We start from the raw sequence: 20,123 nt of genomic DNA on the forward strand, positions 1-20,123 counted from the left end.
AAAAAAAAAAAAAAAAAAAAAAAAAAAAAAACCCAGAATCTATCAGACAAATGCAAGACAATAGCTCTTGAGCTCATTCTTCAACTAAAGAAACCAAGATTGTTTAATTAGACAGTGGAGAGGAGCAGCATAATGTAGAAGGGAATAAGGTCATGCCAAGAAAGACAAGAACTTCACTACTTCTGATAACCCCCCACATGCAGTCATGACTTGGCTTACTTCAAATTCAAACACCCAGATTCAATATCATGTTATTTTTTAAGTTGGTAACGCAATGTTGTATTATGAAAAGAGCTATTATATTCTCTAATACCCATTTTGCAGAATACAGGGGGCGTCAAAACTCTTACAAGCATTGTCACAAACACTTGGAGGTCAGAATTTGACAAACCTTGTCTTTCTCCTTGATCATCATCTTTAATTGTTCTGTACTATGACGCAAACGGCGCTGACGAAGTCTCTTGTAAAGCCACCAGAGGGTTAGCAATAACCCAATCCTTCCAGCAGGGGAAAACAACCAAACAGCCGTTCTACGCGCAGCATTGGGCCAAATTGTGGAAGTCATTGCAGCAATCCGGGAGCGTAGAATCTGAACCCCAAATGCCATCCATCTAGAAGCCGCCATGGACTTCCGAATTTGAGAATCAGATGGGCTCGGTGACTGTGGATGTGAAGTCTCATCATCAGAAAGTGAGAAAGATGAGAAGGAGGAAGATGATTGGGACGACCTAAACGATGACGATGGCGAATTGGACTGAAATGAAACTGGGCTTCCTCGTTCGTTTCCTTCAATCGATGGCAGCCATAGATTCTCGTGATTCGAAGGTGGGAAGACGGAGAAATCGTCTTTGGGAAGAGAATCCCTAATCCCCACCATTGACCATTCTTTCAGTTGGATTTTCGGCTGCTGAGATGAAGAAGACGACTGATAGGAATGATAGGAATTCAACGAATGGAAGTTTTCCCAGTCGAAAACCGATCTGGCTTCATGACCTGCCAATTCCCTTCTCAACATAAAGAATTGCAACAAACAAAAGATGGAGAGTAATTTGAGCTTCAGAGATCCAAAGAAAACGCCTTGGGATGCGTTCATGCAACAGGAAGGAACCGAGTCGTGTTTCCTTGGAAGTTTGAACTTGTAATTGCCATTGGAGATTTTTGATCGATTCTATCCGATAGAACAAAATTACGAATTCGAAATTCCCATTAACAAAATTTGGATTTTTGGTGCCCTAAATGTCGATGTCCATTTGAGGAGATGAGAGAAGGCCCAAACAAAAGAAGGTCTATCATGACGAACACTCCATCTCATTCTCTTTAAAATTTGGACTTCCTTATTCTTAGGTTCCATCTTTTTCTTTTAAATATTTTAATTTTGAGAATTTCTGCTATTCGTCTTTAAACCTATTACCGACTTCGACTACTGAAGGTTGAAAATGAATACACACTAGTCTTTTTAGCTATTGCTAAGTTATGAGCCTGTTATTTATTTATGACGTACTCAATGGCTATCTACCATAAATGATATTTATACTAAACAACTATGTATAGTAAAAGGTTATATATGATAGATAGTTATACACAATAACACACTAATAGAGACTTTGGTTTAAAGTCATGTCATCAATATAGCCAACATTTCTCATTGCATTTTCTCTCGTGTTTTATTTTTTCTAAAATCACCAGCTCTAGTTCCTCAATTGGTGGATTAAAATTTTGTGTCACCTTGATTAATGATTTCAGTACAAATGTATAAATTTATTTCTTGAAACACAAATTAGATGTATTTGCCACCTTTAAGAGGTGGAAAACTTAAGTTGAAAATTGGACCGGTTTGAAGATCAAGTGTATGAGGTCTGACAATAGAGAAGAGCACCACAAGTTAGAATTCAAAGTCTTGTACAATTAAGGAAATCAAATCAATGAAGATAGTTCTTTGTACGGTAAGACAAAATAGTGTCACTAAAAGGATGAATAGAACAATGAATGAGCGGGCAAAAAGTATGAGGATGAATACAACAACTTACTTGATCAATATAGGGTTGTCAGCATCGTTGGAGTTCAAGTTGAGAACTTTTGGTTGTACTACATATGCATATATTCATGTTGATCCAGAGAAAAGAGACGAGCTTGATGCTAATATTGTGAAGTGGTACTTCATAGGCTATGGTTCTAATATGTTCGGGTATAGGTTTATAGAGGACAAAAATAAAAAAAAAAAATCTAAAACATTGTGACGTCAAAATTGACAAAAATGTCTTGTATAGGATAAAGAGAAGAAATATTCCAAGACTAGGAAGCAAGTGAGACGGGAGGGTGAGTTGCAGAAACTCAAGAAACTCCGGAGGCGGTTGCTGACGAACTAGATGTGGAGCAGGTGTTAGAGATGAGAGCATCTAGAACCATCAAAATACCATAAATATCTATTATACTCTTTGTGCTAACTAATGAAGTGTAACTAGAGTTCTTTGATGAGAACCTACAGTTGGAAGATACAACCAAGAGGGACCAAGCATAGATGATAAGATGAGTTGGATGTCTAAGCTTTTGAATTATGTTACTCTTTTATCTACGAAGGCTGAATATGTGGTAATAGCTAAAACTAGAAAAGATATGATATGAATGACAGACTATCTAGAAGAACTAAGCGAGAAGCAACCAAATAAATTTTTTATGTAGTTAGTTAGAGTGTCACACTGTTTCTAAAGAACTTGGTCTATAATTTAAAGACAAAACACATAAGGCGATATCACGATATCATTCTACTCACAGGTTAGTTTGGAGAAGACAGAGAGTGCAAAAAATCCAACATACATGTTAACAAAAGGTGTTAATGTTGATCTAGTGCAGTGAAGATATTGATGGCCAGAAGAATTTATTCAGTGTTACAGATATGTTAAGTTATAGAGTTTCAATGACTATGAAAATAACATTTATAGTAAACAACTATATATAGAAAATGACGGTGTATAGTAAAGAGATATATATAGCTAGATGAGTTATATACGGAAGATGCTTATATTTTTCATTACTGCACGGAGTTGAAGTCATTTATACAGCGTGTGAGTTCTTTAACTATTATGATAGAGCATTTTTCATTCTCTAAAGATTTATGCTTTAAGCTTCAGATTTAATAGCTTATTTTCGAGAACAATTTTGATTATTAAATCGTAATTTAACAATTTCCTGGTATGAAAAATGAAGGTTATTGGTTTAATCTTGAACAATATGTGATCGACATATTTTATTTCAGGTCACAAACGATTAAAACTTTCACAAAAGTTATTGATTAATTTAAAAGTTGAAGGTGAAAAATGATATTAAAGAAGAATTATAGGTAGGATGGCAACATTATGTAGGCCTAAGTTCATGGGTGAACAAATTAATGTGATGAAAGTGACTTCACAATGTCTTTTACCTAACTCTACACTCACCTAATTATTCACCTAATTATGCAATGTTTAAGATTCCATTACTTTAACAAAATTCTAAAAAAAAATATGTCAAATCAAATCATTCAAATTTCACCCTAATTAAGATATAAACCTCAAAATTACTATTTATAAAATCACATTTTTTATTGGATTAATTCATTTAATACATTTTGCTACTCAATTCCAACCATAAATCAAAAGAAATGGCGTTTAGCACACGGCTATAACCCAATAAATCAAAATTTTTTTGAACTAACTTGAGCAACGCGAATAAAATTCACAACCCAACTCAGCCCTTTATTTTCGAGTTGGGTTGAGTTGGATTGGATTCGATTATTAGTTTTAAAAATTCTACTTATCTATAATATAGATTTCATTAATAATTAAAATATCAAACATTTACAAGTCACAACGTATCACGAACGTCAGTTACAAACGTTAAATATCATTAATTTTTTTAAAAATAGGGTAGGGTTGAGTTGAATTGTAATCCTATTTTCGAGTTGGTCGAGTTTAACCAACCAAAAGAATGTCAACTTACCTAATCTTTATAATTTTGGTTGAATAATTCGAATTAATCGAATTATCGATCGTAAAAATAGCTCAAATGAGTGGTTGGTGCATAAAAATAATTTAGATAGTACAAACTACATATTTTATTGACAATAAACAATAAATATGGATGATAACTCCAGTTTATTATATTGACAAAGTCAACCATTCAAAAACTTATATATATATATATATATATTAAAATAATGTATATTAGTTACAAGATTTAAAATAATTTTAATATTTTTATCATACTCAAAATATTTTTTAAATTAATTTTGTGGTATAAAAATTATGTTATAAAATCAAATATTAAATTAATTTTGACAAGAAAAAAAAATAGAAAATTAATAAGCAAGGAACACAAAATAATAATAAGGAAACAATTGATTTAAATAAACATTATAATAATATTTATGGGTAAGTCATGCAATTACTAAAATAGACACCAATTAACACCAATTATTAGCCTATGATCATTCCAAATCTTATCCTTTCACAAGTCAAGTCACCTCTCAATTATAATAATCGGATATAATATTAAAATAATAATAATAAATTAACGATCGAAAAAATAGCAAAATTCCGACGCTTTACTAGAGTTTTCAGATTTACGATTGACCACTCAACCACACGACACGACCAAAACTGAATTGTTTTAAATTTCAAACTTGAAATTATAATAAAAAATAATTCATATATATTAATACGTGAAATATTTAGGTATGCTACCAAACTTGATGCAAAATTAAAATTTTAAAAGTATTATTAATTTATGAGATATTTAACCTAATATTTTAATGTTTTAATTTCGTAATTATGGATCTTTAGGTGTCGGTTTGTAGGAAAGTCGTAGGCCCATCTTTTCCAATAATTTCAATGATAATCTAATCTTTATCATAATTGAAAACATTATTGTATACATATTTACATGCATAACATAAATTAACTAAGATTTTTCAAATATTACAATAATTTTAATATTTAACATAATTAGTTCATCAATTTCTTACAATTTAAAAATTTTAAATTGTATCATACACTTTAAAATTTAAAAATCAAATAGATGGAATACGAAGATTTAAAGACTAAACTTGTAATTTAACATTTCGATAGTAAAATTTTTCAGACAGTAAATACGGGTAGCTAAAATATGAAAAATTGGATTTGTATATAGGATGGTAAAAGATGATTAGTTTATTAAAATAGAAAGAGTGGTTACACCGACACTATTTTGTTTTATTGTATTTGAGAACCAAAACAAAAAATTTAAAATAATTATTGGGTTTTGATTATGAAAGCAAGTTGTGGAGGTTATGATCATCAATTAAATTACTGAAGTTTCAACTAATATATATATATATTTATATATTCTTTCCTTTTCAAAACTCCAACCATATAATACAAAACTTAAACCTTTGCTTTTTAAACATTTCTTTACCATAAAGTTGATGCAAATTTTCCCCCAAAATTTTTTTAATTTTGAAATTCTTGAGTTTTTATAGACTCTCTCGCTAATTTGCTTTGTATATCATAAGCTCATCGCTAATAGTTCGCTCTAGTTTGTTACTTATATCTTCAGTCTCACGGTTTCAAAACGCGTCTATTAAGAAAGAAGTTTCCATACCCCTATAAAGAATGTTTTGTTTTTCTATGTAACCCATGTGGGATCTCACGAATCAAATTTCGTTCTCTTGCAAGCTAAGGTTTGTTGATGGGTATTATGATTGATTCAAGTTCGTTCTCTTGCAAGCTAAGATTCATTCAATCTTAAGAGCCTTTTTGTAGTCTGAATTTCCAAGCATCTACTTCTTTACTAGCCTCCAAAAAAGACATTGGTTTCTTCAATTTCAAGGCATCTAACTTATAAACACACCTCTTCACAATCTACTGCTTGAATTCTGTATTTACTTCTACAACAACAACAACAAACACAAATCTTGGGGATTTCACAGAACCTTAAAATCACATGATTAAGGAAGAATAAATATACCAATCAATCAATCATGGCTCTTATATTTGTCTGTAATTGCAACAGCTAAACAAGACGGTCACTGGGGTTTGGAGATTACTAAGGGCCCTGCAAACTGCAGCACACCAAGACAGTTCATCACTGATTCCTTTGGTAAAAACAATGCAATGCTTGAACAACTCACTCTTTGCCATTTCTGCTATCATTTAGTGGTTGAGCCTATCCATTTATCCCACTTTTCAAAAGCATAATCAAACGCAACCCCCCCAACCAACCAAAAGCAAGGAAATATATACAGCTCAACACACAAGGCAGGGCAGGGGAGGGCAGGGGAGAGGAGGCAGCCTTCTCAATACACAAAAATACAGGCATTGAAATGGGGAAGACAGGCAGCAGCAGCATCATCAGAACATCAATCTTCAGTTTCCTGCAGAATTATCAGTATTTTACCTCTTTTTCAGCATTCCTTGCATTTCCCTTCTCAGTTTCTCTTCTTCTCTCACAAACTTTTGTTTTCACTTCCTTCACTTCTCTTCTTCCAAGCATATACCATCGCTTCAACATCCTTTTTGATGCTGCAGGATTCCCTCCTTCCTTGGAATCCTTCTCCATTTTCACTCACAAGCTTTCCCAAACGATATTTTCTTCCATCTTCACTCTTCCTTTCACTCTTACCTTTCTGCTTATTGCAAAAGCCTCTGCTCTTCAAGCTTTCAAGGACACCAAACCAAGCTCTCACCCCTCCTTTTCCTCTATCAGATCCCTTTACACTCCTCTTCTTTTCACCCATATTTGCAACTCAATCCTCATACTCTCAGCAAATGCAACCGTCTTTTCTATACTTTTCTTCTCTTTCAATTCCCTTGAAGGGTTTGGCTTTTCTTCTTCCACCAGCTTCCTTTGGTTCTCAGCAGCTGGAGCTGTCCTGTATTCATTAGTTCTTGCAAATACAATGGTTATCAGCAACCTAGCATTAGTTTTGTCAGGCATGGAAAGGCTTGGAGGTTACTTAGCAATTCTCAAGGCTTGTGTTCTGATAAGAGGGAAAACTTCCACAGCATTACTTTTGGCTCTGCCTACAAATTTAGCCATGGCTGCAATTGAAGCCTTGTTCCAGTACCGTGTAGTGAGAGCTTATATTGTTGTTGGAAGGGTAAGTCTTTCTATGGTGTCCGAAGGGATCGTCATTGCATATTTGTACTCCATTTTCATCGTCCTCGACACCGTGGTGAGTTGTCTGTTCTTCAAGAGTTGCAAGCCAGTTTACTGGGTGGATCTGGAAGGAAGACAAGCTCTTCAAATAAATTCTGTAGAAGAAGACGATGGTGGCTGCATCGATTCAAAGGCTCTACATCACCTGCATTCAACTACTTGTGGATAATCCATCCAACAGGACAATCTGCAGGAAAAAAGTATATAGAATTCAATTAAAGAACAATAAAAGCCCGTGGAATTCATTCAACAAGCAACTTTCTTTTTTCATACGGATAAGCATCTACAGTAGAAACAAAGATCCAGGAGCAGAAACCACGTGAAAAATCTGTAGCTGTTCCTTCAGTTCTTTCTGTTCTTGCCGTTTGTCTTTTATGTATTTCACCTTGGTGTTCGCATTGTAGATATCCGAGAGTTGAATTGTAGTAGAATATACAAACCTCCATTTGTCAGAGCTTGATTGAAGAATAAAACTCAATTTCTAGCAGCCTAGTTCAGCAGCCTTGAAAAGCTAGCTTCAAATCTTCAAATCTTCAAACATTTCTTCTTTTGAACACATCTGATTCTCTCAGCTAACCCGAATGTTTGGGCATTATGTGCAAAAATAACTCGTTTCAAGCAATAATTGACGAACCCAGATGGAAAATGCATTAAAAACAGAGCCTTGATCTGGTCCAGACGGAAAATGTTTGGGCATTATGTGGAAAAGATTCTTGTTTCAAGCAATAGTTGACGAACCCAGATGGAAAATGCATTATAAACAAAGCCTTTGCTCGTGGGTTAGAAGTTAGAACTCTAGGTAGGAGCAGGACGGTAGAACACACACAAAAAAAAAAAAAAAAAGCACCAAAACCAAACATGAGACAAATTTTTGTGTGTTTAAATTCAAAATTAGGTCAAATATTGAAGTTCTTTAATAATGTTGATGAAAAAATTGAAGTTCTTCTGAACTTCCATGCATTTATGGTGATTTGAAAAACTATGATCTCTAGAAACTAGATTCTAGCAATTGTGGGGTCAATTTTAGAGCCCATTTTCTTGATGTACTTATGATTAGCTTGCTTCCTTGTACTATATATATACATGCAAGAAGGCCCCACTACTCTGCCAAATGTTGATAGCTTCATGCTCTGTCTAAGAAGTAGAGTAGTACTTTATGTTACAGTCACAGAAGTTAGCTATGGCTGACTTCTAACATCTTAACTAAAGAGAGATACATCTTCAGGGACAGAACCTCTGAAATTTATGGTACAGAATTGGTGTCAGTCATAAGATATGAACAGGGAGAGAGCTTTGTACAGATAGCTATTGTGCTGGTGGGTGTTAGATCCTACGGCTAAAGTCTGAACGGTTCTTAGGCGCTGGCCTGTTGTAAATCTGAAATCAAATTTCTATACTAAAATGAACTCTTTCAAGAAGGCTATGACTCCAAAGGGCCCGATCCTTCCAATGGATCAAAGTAACTCAGATTCTGCAGAAAAAAGTAAGCCTATGTTTCCTTTACTTCTTGATCCTACGTTATGACCACATAAGATTGAAGTACAATTTTGTTCATTTGGAGAGAACTCGAAGTCATAATTTTGGCATAGCATGGATGATCCTTGTCCTAGATTAGCCTTGTGGGATGCTAAAGTTTCTGCAGTTTCCAAATTCTATCGATCTTAGATTTCTGGTGTGTCCTAAGAAAGGATCTTTTTGACATCCTCGGATACTATATCGAATCGTCGAATTGAATATCACCCCTCACAAACTTCTTCATCAGCTCCAAATTTCACTTATTTTCTCAGCCTTCTCATCTCCATTTCCAACTGCTTGCAATTCTCTGCGTGTGCTTTCATAAAGGACCGAGTAAAATGGAAGAGAGTTCCTGTAACTGCATTGGATTGAACACAAGGAATCAGATCCCGCATGACAACGACCGGGTAGAGATAGGATACTCTATACAGATGATGATTCTTCTGACTCATTAGTAAACTAAGCTACATGAGGAATGATGAACTGCAGACTCTGCAGCTATTACCACACAACAAGAGACAACAAAAAGCCAAGCTGTGTACCATTTACTAACCTTGTTCAAATGGACAACGGGCAGGATCCTCGCCAAAATATTGTGTAAGTGCATCCGCATTTCTACCCTGCCACAAAGCAGTAAGAAAAAGCATGTTCTATTTGATTTCTCAATAGCTTCAAACTATAATTCAACATAAACGATCTGGTCTAGAAGATTACCGTCGCCGAGTAAAGAACCGTCACAGATTCCACCTCCTTCTCGGCAAGAGTAACAAATCCTTTCAATGTCTAAAAATACAAGATAAAGAATTGTTTAAACCACTATAAGTGTTCACGATGACTATGTTTGTGTGTGCATCTGGGGTGATGAGAGGGACCAAACCAAAAGAGTGTTTGCATAATTATGATGTCAAGAATGCCAACAAAAGAATTTTGTTTTTTTGTACAAAACTGCTTTATTTCATTCTTTCACACCAAATCTCAGGGGATGGAGGGAAGGAAGAAAGATTGTGTACCTTACGAAAAGCTTCGGAGATGGGGCCGTCGCTTTCAGATGCAACTAGTTCTTGCCTCACCTTTTCCAATCCTTTTGTTATTGCTTGCATTTCTTCCGCCAAAGACTTCAATTGTATCTGCATGAGAAGCAAGACCCCATGTCAAACAAGTTTTCTATACATAATGTTCGAATTTAATACCAAGAAATATAGAGACCTTAGATGCGGCTTCCAAGCTACTAAGGTCCAGATGAAAATCAAGAAGTGACGGTGACTTCGAAGCGAGAACCTGAAGCACATGCATAAACAAACTTTGTGAACAGCCTGCCACACTTGAGAGAAGGAGGGGATTGGGGGAATATAAAAAGCTAAAAGTTTCACTCCACAGTATACCCCCTCTATAGGATGAGATATCACTGAAACCTTTGTAATAAAAACCGAAAGTATAGTATCGAAGTTATATAACATCTCGTTCTCGTACGTTCCAAATATTTATCAGGATAGAACTATTAAAATTTATCAATAAGACAGATGAATTAAAATAGTACCTTACAGAGATAATGCATGAGAGTCATCTTATTGTTAGTAGCACGTGTATCAGTGAGTTTCGAGAGACTATCCAATCTGAATCCAATGGCAGAACCTGCATGGTATGCCTTTGGCTAGTAATGCGTTCAAAATTCATTGACTAAAACACTTCATGAACATGAACATAAAATTATGGTGCCGTATCAACCCATTTAAGTATCATGATGTAAGCTAAAAATGTGTTATCCAACAAAGATGCAAGAAGTTTCCTACCCCTAGCAGTTCCTTGGTTCAGCATATTCCCCAGGCAAAGAATTCTCTTCAATATTTCCTTCAATTTGCAAGAGTTCTTCACCTATTAAAGCATTAACGTAAATTAATGAGCTGAGATTTGACATATATCAAACAAGTGGAGGAAGGTATTCATTATCATTATCAATTGACCTCTTGACAGACAGAGTTTACAGTGTTTAGGCTTTTTTTGAACTCTACTATCTGCAAATGAGGTCAAAGAATCAATATATAGAGAAGAACTAAAGAGGAAAAAAATGAAGAGACGCAGATACCACAGAACCTGAGAGCTGAAGTGAATCTTAAAAGAGAACACTCTTAACTTCGACTCCACACGCGGAACTTGCATCATCTCCAAAAAGTACTAATGCGTGAACAAATGAAAAATGAAAAGAAAACATGATTTGAATCAGAAAAAAATCGAAACTAAGAAAATGTCAACCCGCAAACCAAAAAATGTAACACAATCTATGACTGTTCAACAGAGCAACTGAAAATTACCTGTTCGCACTTTCCGAGTTTGTCCTTGTCACCACAGTATCCCTTAATAATTTAAGCATAAGAGAAATCTTTAGTTAATTGATCATAAGTAAAGAGCATCAGGCGACAGAACATTTAAAAAGAGCAGGATATTACTTCCATAATAGGAAGAATCTAAGAACGGAAAATCGAATAAAGGATCATCAAATAGTGTTTTACACGATCTTTCACCTTGATTAGTTCCATCTCCTCTTTGGTGGGGCAAAATTTGATAAGATTTTCCACTTGATCTACATCTAATATGGATTCATCCATGGAGAGTACTGCTGCCTGTATTATACGATGAATCGACAATTGTAAGAAAATAATCTGCTCGATCATTTTAATCTTCCAGGTCTGAAACAACGCTTACTCACGTGAGAAATTTCAGTAACAGTAAGAATGCAGTACGAGAACAAGCACAAAAAGATCTGAAATTTGCCACCAACAGTTTGATACTGTATTTTCCAACTCCTAAATATTGGCTACCATGGTGAAAGGATGAGCTGGGGTTGAAATAAGGTTTTAGCTGTAAGATCAAACTCCAACTCTTAAAATCTCTCTTTTTCAAGAAGAAATTTGTGCAAGCATGAAAGTGAAAAGGAGGAATCCTATATAGCGTTGACATAAAATAAGACATGATAAATTCTCGGATAGTCCATACTGCACAAAATGAAACTAAATCATGATATTTTCTATTAAGTTTAAAGCAAACCTTTCGAAACCGAGATTTTTAAGTCACTAAAATCTTCTATCTGAATTCAATTTTTTCTACAGTTATTCAGTACCAGAGCCACCCAACAACGTTACATATGATATAAAGGCTAGCAATCAGTAGATCAGAGTTTATAGCGCTGGGAAGTTGATGATGGGAAAAATTAGTCTGTGTCAAAGAGAAATATCCGAAGTATCTATAACTTTTCTTGGCTTACCATCATGTCAGACAGTGGCATTCTAACTTTTGTTAGCATGATTTCAGTGTTATTTGCCCGCCTAAGATCAATCTGCAATTAAATATTACATCAACTCTAGTTGCACCAACAGTTAAAGACTCGATCACATAAAACATATATTTTATTGTTGTACAATACCAAGTGAACTTTGTCCAATTTTGATCCAACTGACTTCCTTCGTCCTCCAGATTTACCCCCTGAATCAACAATAGGTTTAGGGACAGTCACAGAGAAAAGTGTCTCCAGCTCAGCTACATCAAATTCTGGTGCACTAAGAAGAATATCGAAACTTGGTTATTACAAGGATAGTGAATGCTATCTAGGCCAAAATACACAGTTTGAAAGTGGATAGTGAAAAATATCACAATCGAATGAATGAGTAGATTCACAGAAGAATTTGTAATACCTTTCAGGATCTCCAAATCTTTGCAATTCTTCCCATAAGCTCCCTTGTAGTACCCGAGTCACCTTGCTCCAATGCAGAGGTTTTAATGATGATCGTTGAGGTCCTGTAGCAGCCACCCCCATGCCCAATGACCGTGAGAACCCACGTCCCCTCACAACAGATGATGTTTTCACATCAGTTGAAGAATTTACTCCTTTAGCTCCAGGGTGTGGAGACATACCTCCTGAAGGTCTGGAAGGAGAAGGAACCAGTGGAAGGGAACCTGTCGTAGGTTGAGGAGGTGATGGCACATTACAAATTGGAGATGGCAATGATGATGACACCACACAGGTTGTTGGAGATTTTAAAGCCTGACGCCCTTGGGTTAAATGTGTAGGAGCTTTCTGAATTGGAGGTGGGGGAGGGGGTGGTGGAAAAGCACCAGCATTAGATAGGCGTGGAGAAAGCAAAGCTCCAGGTGAACGGGGTGGCTGTGGGGGAGGTAATTGTGGTTGAGCTTTACGTACAGGAGGTGGAGGTGGTACTGGTGGAGCTCTATGCTTAGGTGCATTTCCACGCACCAACGCTGAACTTTTAGAGGCCACGTGACAGGAAGGTGGAGGAGGTAGTGGTGGTGGTGGTGGAGGTGGAGGTGGTGGAGATCTAGCATTTATGTGAATATATGAAGAGGGTGGCAAAGAAGATTTAGGAGATGATGTATGCAAGAAAGACGTGTTAGCATGAAGAGCTGGTGACCGTAGAGTAGGATCTTGATGCAGAACAGCATTTGGTAATTGTTTTGGGGAGCCAAGTGGGGATTGCGGTTTACTCGTGGGAATCTCTGTTGCAGAACAACATAAAGGCCTTCTAGGACTCACCATGTTACAGTTTTGTTCATCTGCTGTATCAGTTGACAGCAGCAGTCCTAAAGTAATAGAAGCAGGTTTTGAAGTTGAATATGAATAAGAATCTCTAGTAGGAGAACTAATACATGTTGCTGAGGCACCAGTCTGCCATGATGATGGATAAAACACATGCATGGAGTTTATGTAAGATTCTTTGTCATGTGGAGTCCATCTAGAAAGAGTTTTTGGTTTTGCCTGAATAAGAGAGCCCTGATCTTCTGGTTGTTTGGTCTTCTGCTTAGCTAAGGTTGTATGATTTATTAGCTTAACTGTTGACGAAGGCTGTTTCCTAGATGCTAGTGGCTGCAACTTCTCATATTTAAGCCTCCACACATCAGAATCCAACTTTTTTGCACGAACCTTTGATTCAAAGTCTGGAATAGCAGTATCTTCTCCATACCCTTGATGCTCAACCTCTTCCAACTTGTAAGCATCGTCTATCAGTTCCTTGATTCCCATGCGTCTCAGTACGTTAACAGAAAATAGCAGAGGATTTGGCTTTTTATCTGAATAATCCATAACAATGTCCTTCACTACATGAAGACCAGAGTCCATTTTTTCATCTCGCTTGAAAGTCACGTCATCGACAGTGATGTCCTTCACTGCTTCAACGTTACAATCGATCTTCTTGTCCAAGTTTCGACTCCCTCCAAAAGATTTACAGCGTTGGAATGTAGGAGGATCTGCATCCTCCTTCCAAACTGTTTGATGATCAATATCATCTACTTCATTAGCATGTACCATTTGAACATCGTATTCCTGCACATCAACTATATTGCTAAATATTTCTTCCACTTCAAAAAACTCCTCAGTTGAATTGCTTACTATTTCAATTTTGTCATCACTTTTCGTCACGGGAGAGACGTTTGGCACTGCATCATCAGGATCCAAAAAAAGTACCTGACATATGAGTATTCCTTCAAATTCAAAGACTTCAAAGAAAAAAGATTAACAGAAAAGAAACAACAGCCTACCTCTACTCTAAAATCATTAGGAAACTGCCCCTTGGCATCCCATATAATATCAACCTCATCACGATTGAGCTTCAAACTGTTTGAATGCACAAACGCCGTGTGAAACATGACTCTAAATATCACTTCCTCGCGTATTAGATCACCATCTAAATGGATGCACTCAAGAACAACATCCCCTTGAACATGACAATGGACGTCCAGTTTTACCAGTCCGCTTGCTGCCTGCAATTAAATGCAAGAAGGCATTGAAATATTTTCCAAATTCTTGTCACTGCAATTTTGTGACTATGGCTTTACCTGTAGATACTGGCAACCATGTTTTTTCACCTTTCCACTAGAAAAAGCAAGTTTTGGACTTTTATTTCGTGGTGTTAATGGGTCCTGGCTGTAAATGCGTATGATAGGTCTGCACCCTTTTCCTCCATCAAGCATCGGAAGGTCCCGAAGTATCAGACAGTCTAAAATTAGAGGTGTATCAGGTGGAGGCCAATCAGAACCTAGGTTTCTCATAGAAATATACTGAAGGTATCTCATTTGAGAAGGCTGTGAGTTTATCTGAGAAAGAACATGGAAAAGTTCTCTAGGAGCTTGCCTGTAGACCATTTCAAGGGTCTTTTGCTCCCCCTCATATTGTTTGCGGTACAATAAGAGACCTGAAAGCATGAAAGCAAGGATTGGCCATCCTCCTTGTTCACAGTTCATCAACAATATATTTTTCTGTCTCTCAGAGGACAACCAGCTTTCACTCGACCGAATGAAGTGGTGGATCATCTCCAATGGCAGTAGTGGACACCCTTCATATTGCAGGGGATACTCCATAACTGTCATACCATAATGAGACAATATATCTGAAGTTCTAGTCTTCCTCTTTCGTTCACTAAAGTTAAACACCATGAAAGAAGCATCAGGAAAGTGGTCTTGCAGCTTTGGTATAATGCTAGCAAAGTACACTTTGTATTCATCCTCTTCCAAGAGGTCCGTAGAGAAGCAACAATCAAACACTGGAAAAAGAGAATGAGAATTTTTCACTCCATAGAAAAATAAGCAGCTTCCTATAAATAACAAAAAGTTGGGGACACTGCAAAAGATTTTCCTGCCTACCCAAGCCCACCCTAGCAAATATTGTCCTCTTTGCGTTTTCAGGTTTTAAAAAGGTTTTAAAACACGTCTGATAAGGAGAGGTTTCCACGTCCATATAAGCAATGTTTCGTTTTCCTCTCCAACCGATGTGAGATCTCACAATCCACCCCTTGGGACCCAACGTCCTCACTGGCACACCGCCCGGTGTCTGGCTCTAATACCATTTGTAACAGCCAAGCACATAGCTAGCAGATATTGTCTTTTTTTGGTTTTCCCTCGAGGTTTTAAAACACGTCTGGTAGGGAGAGGTTTCCACACTCTTAAAAGCAAATCAATGTTTCGTTCACCTCTCCAATGGTGGGATCACAAAAGAACATTAGGCGAACAGAACCAGGCTCCAAAAAAATCAATTAACTGCTTTAATTTGCGAAGTGTAAATCTTGCCTCATGACTATAGATCCATGCAGTAAGTCAAAGATATCAGCTTATCAGTCTATGAAAAATCTCGAATACAAAAAAAAATGGGAAAAAAAGATCATGGTCAAATTAGAATGGCGTACACAACAATAGTGAATGTCTACAGAGAAATGGAGAAGAGAAGAACTGTTATAAGTATGTCAGAACTCTCAAACCAAACTGAAACGCGCACAGAAGTAAAGAAAGAAGCTCAATTCAACAAGATTTAGGTCACATTGTTGACCACCGAGTACAATGCAGTTGAGCACATCAAAGCAGGAAAGAGACACCCAACATTTCGGAAGAGGACACACAAGGAAAAATAACATATAGAAATGGAAGCATACCGTAAACTCTCTCCGACATCTCTAGAAGCCGATCTGGAGGCTTCCGGCAGAACAATTTTCTAAACAGCGCCATCAGAAGGCGCTGTTCCTCCCCCAGTCAAGTCCAAGGATACGTAACCAGAAAAAACAGTACAAAAACACCAAACAAAACGTAGCAAGAAAACTCTAGAGGTAGAACATCAAAACAGAATCCAAAATGCACCATATTCCATAGAAGAAACAGAAGAAAAAACAGAGCACAAATCCTTATTTGAGGAGAAACTCAGAAAATGCAAGAAAAACAGAGTCGAAAAACAGCTAGATAGAAAGAAAAATCTCAAAGATTCTCAACACAAGATCAAAACGAAGAACGAACAGAAAAACATGAAAAAAAATTCACAGAAAAAAAGAGGATAAAGAGAATGTAAGAACAGAGTAACGTAGTTTGGGCAAAGAAACAGAGAGAGATTAAGAGAAATTGGTGTGAGAAATGGGAAGAAAATGAAAGGAGCAGAAGAATGGAAGAAAGTTGCAGAGCAGAAGTGGAAATGGAAATGAAGAAAAAGGAAAGCAGAGGAAGAAGAACTTTATATGATGTCTGCTCTTCTCCACTTGGCTTTCCTGCAACGTCAACTTTTCTTTTGCCCCAACGACCATCAAATAGAGAGAATCCGTTTCGCCACGTGGCATACACATGTCATATAATATATATTTTATTTTTCCTACATTATTATTTTGTCAATAAAATGAAATTTAATATAAGAATTCTTATATAATTATGTACTTGTAAATCCCTTCATTCTAATTTATATAATGAATTAAAAGTCAATTTGGAGAGTTTTAAATAAAGAAAAATTAAATTAAGAAAAAAGAAATTAAGTTTATATTTAAATTTTGATAATTAAAAAGTTTATAGTATCTTAATTGAGTTAGCAAATAAAGTAAAATGATTGTATTTATTTAAAGAGAACGTGACAGGATCTTACTTTTGGAAACATAGGACTGTAAAAAATCAGAATAAATAAAATAATATTTTAATTTGTAAGAGGGCTAATAAGAGTGATAATAAAATATTTAAAAAGTACTAATATAATTTAATAAAGTATTTAAAGGAGAAAATGATTTATAGTGCACGTGATTTGCCATTTGATTAGTGGAACAAGTTTGGAATAATTCCAAAAATATTTCTTCAAATAATTTGCTGCATTTTTTTGTGCATAATTAGTATATAAATTAATAAAAATGCAACTCAATTTTGTACATTATTTCAAAAAAATACCTTTATTTTTAATTAAAAATTTTAAAAATACTTAAAAGAATGTTTCAAAATTACCCTGGTGGTTAGTATATAGACGGCACCATTAAAACTACTCGTCAACTTTCAAAAGTATTATTAATATCCTAAAATTTTTAGGAAAAAGAAATAAAAATTTTGGAGATGATATATAAGGCGTCGATAAACGATTTTTATCCGATATTATTGACGGTTAAAAAATTATAACTGTTTTTTTTAAATAAAATAATGATGATTTTTTAAGAGTATTTTTTAGAAAAATATTTTAAAAAAAAAAAAGAACTAAAAGAATTGTCTTTTAAAAAGAACATTTATGGCATATTATTATAAGAATTATTATTATTTTTTAATATTGTCGTTTTCCAATAAACTTTAAGATGGGCTATTTTATATAAACATAGGATTATTTCTAAATTAAAAAATTAAAAAAATATTATTATCAAACAAATTTATTTCAACTCCAAACAATATTCTATATTTTTTGTGAATTACATTATAATTAGTGGAAACCCACGTAAACATTAGAAAACAATTAAAATTCTACAAACAAAAATAAATAATAACCTACATATAATCCAAAATAGAAAAAAGAAAAAAAAAAGAAAAAACCATACTCTTGGCTTCTACTTTTAGATCAATTTTAAATTGATCATCTTGGTTAGAATAGTAATTAAGCCGAAACTAATTCAATAAATAATTAGGGCATGTTTTAGATTATGGTAGCAAAGAATTAATCCAAACAATAAACACCAAGGAATATGAGTCAATATTGAGGCCATATTCCTTGAATTCACATTGGAACATCAATAGAAGGAATCATATGATATCATGAAATCATAGCTAACAAAAGCTTAGTGGAAGCTCTTTGATTGTTAAAACCAATAATGAAGCCCATATGGGTAATGCACATTAGTTGAACAGGATCCCACCTTCATAGATCAACATCATTGGTGCCAAAAACAAACCAACAAACATCAAAACTATTAGGATATCATACTTGATTTTGACTTAAATCATTTTGAATTTTGTGTTAAATAGATTCATGAATTTTAGAAAATGTCGAATAGATGAAGGATCTGTAGTCGCTTTAAAGATTTGAGAACTTATTAGACACTAAAATCAAAAGTTATACAAAATTGAAAGTTTAGGTGCCTATTAGGTAATTCTTAAAGTTCAATGCACACAATTGAAAGTTATACTAAACTTGTAATTCAGTCCCTGCACTATTTTTGGTTCACTTATAAGGAAGATAGAGTTGTGTGAGATCCATCGGTTGAGGAGGGAATCGAACCATTTTTTTATAAGGGTGTGAAAGCCTTTTAAAAAAATCTTGAGGAGAAACCCAAAAGAGAAAGCACAAAAGAACAATGTCTACTAGCGGTAGGCTTGAGCTGCTACAAATGGTATCAGAGCCAGACACTAGGCAGTGTACTAGTGAGGACACTAAGAGGTGGGCTTAAGCTGTTACAGTTGAGGTGGGGTGACAGATGTGATTCATCAAGTATGACTAAGAGAAGAGACACATGTTAACTATAGATAGAAAGCAGAAACCATCATGTAATGAATTTTGAAGGATTACAGATATGTTATACTATCATTGATCGACCGAGCGGAAATGAATTATTTTGATGCATTTGTCAAGGGATGATGATTTGGTGAGAGAGGAATTGAAGGTTGTTGTAATAAGGATGAATGCTAATTACCAAAGAAGATGAGGACAAAGGAAGAGGCACATCCATGTGTAGCTTAAGCTAGGCTTTTAACATAATGTCCCATTTGCTTTCTTTTCTACAATATCATTTCAATTATGGAGCCCTCAATTTCACTATCTTAATCCTAAAACCACTGTTTCACATCCCTTTGCCCCCATCTTCACCCAGCAGGACTTATCTTGTTTGATCACCCAGATGCTTAACTTTGTACATTATGAATGTCCTCTCCCTTTTGTCCTTGCCTCTTCCCAACAATGGAGGCGATTTGATTGCCAAACAACACGTTTATGATTTGATTTTCGATCTGATTTGGTTCGACTTCTTTCCTGTGTGCATATTAGGTGTCTTAACTCCATATCTATTTGCACGCTTCTACTAAGACAACGATTCATTAACAAATTGCATAAGAGGATAGACACAAAAATGTAGCATTTGGTGATGATGCTTGCTGCCAACATGAAGTAACGGCTCAAGCCCACTACTAACCGATATTGTCCTATTTGGGCTTTCTCTTTCGAGTTTCCCCTCAATGTTTTTAAAACGCGTATGCTAGGGAGAGATTTTCACACCCTTATAAAAAATGTTTCGTTCTCCTCCCTAACAGATGTGGGATCGCACAATCCACCCTTTTTGGGGCCTAGCATCCTCACCGACACTCGTTCTCTTCTCCAATCGATGTGGGACCCCCCAATCCACCCCTCTCCTTGTATTCACCCACCTTCAGTGCTCAGCCTCCTTGCTGGTACATCGCCCGATGTCTGGCTTTGATACCATTGGTAACGGCCCAAGTTCATCGCTACCAGATATTATTCTCTTTCGGCTTGGGATTTCCCTCCCATCTATTGGGGAGAGGTTTCCACACCCTTGTAAATAATATTTCGTTCTCGTAACATCTTTACAGGAATGTTTCATTCTCCTCCAAACATCTCACAATTGCTGCCAACAATAAGACTGAAGAATGCATCTGCAGACAATCAACCATGATTTAAGATTCTTATGGTTTTGCATCACACTATTATTTCCCTC

The 20,123-nt window shown here is 35.7% G+C and overlaps 3 protein-coding genes across 6 annotated transcripts in view; 1 reads left to right on the forward strand and 2 right to left on the reverse strand.

The window, feature by feature from the left end:
• The window catches only part of LOC111492777, a 2,480-nt gene extending 1,106 nt beyond the window's left edge, over window positions 1–1,374 (reverse strand). Inside the window, exon 1 of the mRNA XM_023142219.1 lies at window positions 392–1,374. Coding sequence (XP_022997987.1) covers window positions 392–1,093 — 702 coding nt within the window. The 5' untranslated portion in view covers window positions 1,094–1,374. The remainder of the gene's footprint in view (window positions 1–391) is intronic.
• A 4,547-nt stretch (window positions 1,375–5,921) lies between these two features.
• On the forward strand, window positions 5,922–7,667 carry LOC111492724. Its single transcript, XM_023142152.1, has one exon. It carries the CDS (start codon window positions 6,335–6,337, stop codon window positions 7,337–7,339), a length of 1,005 nt encoding a protein of 334 aa, XP_022997920.1. The 5' UTR covers window positions 5,922–6,334; the 3' UTR covers window positions 7,340–7,667.
• Window positions 7,668–8,029: 362 nt separating this feature from the next.
• Window positions 8,030–16,706, reverse strand: LOC111492723 (formin-like protein 20). 4 transcript variants are annotated; one of them, XM_023142150.1, is made up of 18 exons: window positions 16,113–16,702; window positions 14,527–15,230; window positions 14,230–14,451; window positions 14,081–14,155; window positions 12,372–14,014; window positions 12,104–12,236; window positions 11,945–12,016; window positions 11,205–11,303; window positions 10,995–11,036; window positions 10,777–10,857; window positions 10,647–10,697; window positions 10,476–10,557; window positions 10,223–10,317; window positions 9,892–9,963; window positions 9,696–9,812; window positions 9,400–9,468; window positions 9,239–9,305; window positions 8,030–9,043 (listed from the first exon to the last, which is right to left on the reverse strand). In XM_023142150.1, exons 1-18 carry the CDS (start codon window positions 16,183–16,185, stop codon window positions 8,946–8,948), a joined length of 3,795 nt encoding a protein of 1,264 aa, XP_022997918.1. In that variant the 5' UTR covers window positions 16,186–16,702; the 3' UTR covers window positions 8,030–8,945. The 4 variants fall into 4 exon arrangements, 3 of the variants coding, with proteins under 3 accessions (XP_022997918.1, XP_022997919.1, XP_022997916.1); XM_023142151.1 differs by having other exon boundaries at window positions 9,239–9,300; window positions 12,372–14,155; window positions 16,113–16,703; XM_023142148.1 differs by having other exon boundaries at window positions 12,372–14,155; window positions 16,113–16,701.
• Window positions 16,707–20,123: the final 3,417 nt, after the last annotated feature.

Source organism: Cucurbita maxima, unplaced genomic scaffold (genome assembly GCF_002738345.1).
Source record: "Cucurbita maxima cultivar Rimu unplaced genomic scaffold, Cmax_1.0 Cma_Scf00018, whole genome shotgun sequence".
NCBI classification, from domain to species: Eukaryota; Viridiplantae; Streptophyta; class Magnoliopsida; order Cucurbitales; family Cucurbitaceae; genus Cucurbita; species Cucurbita maxima.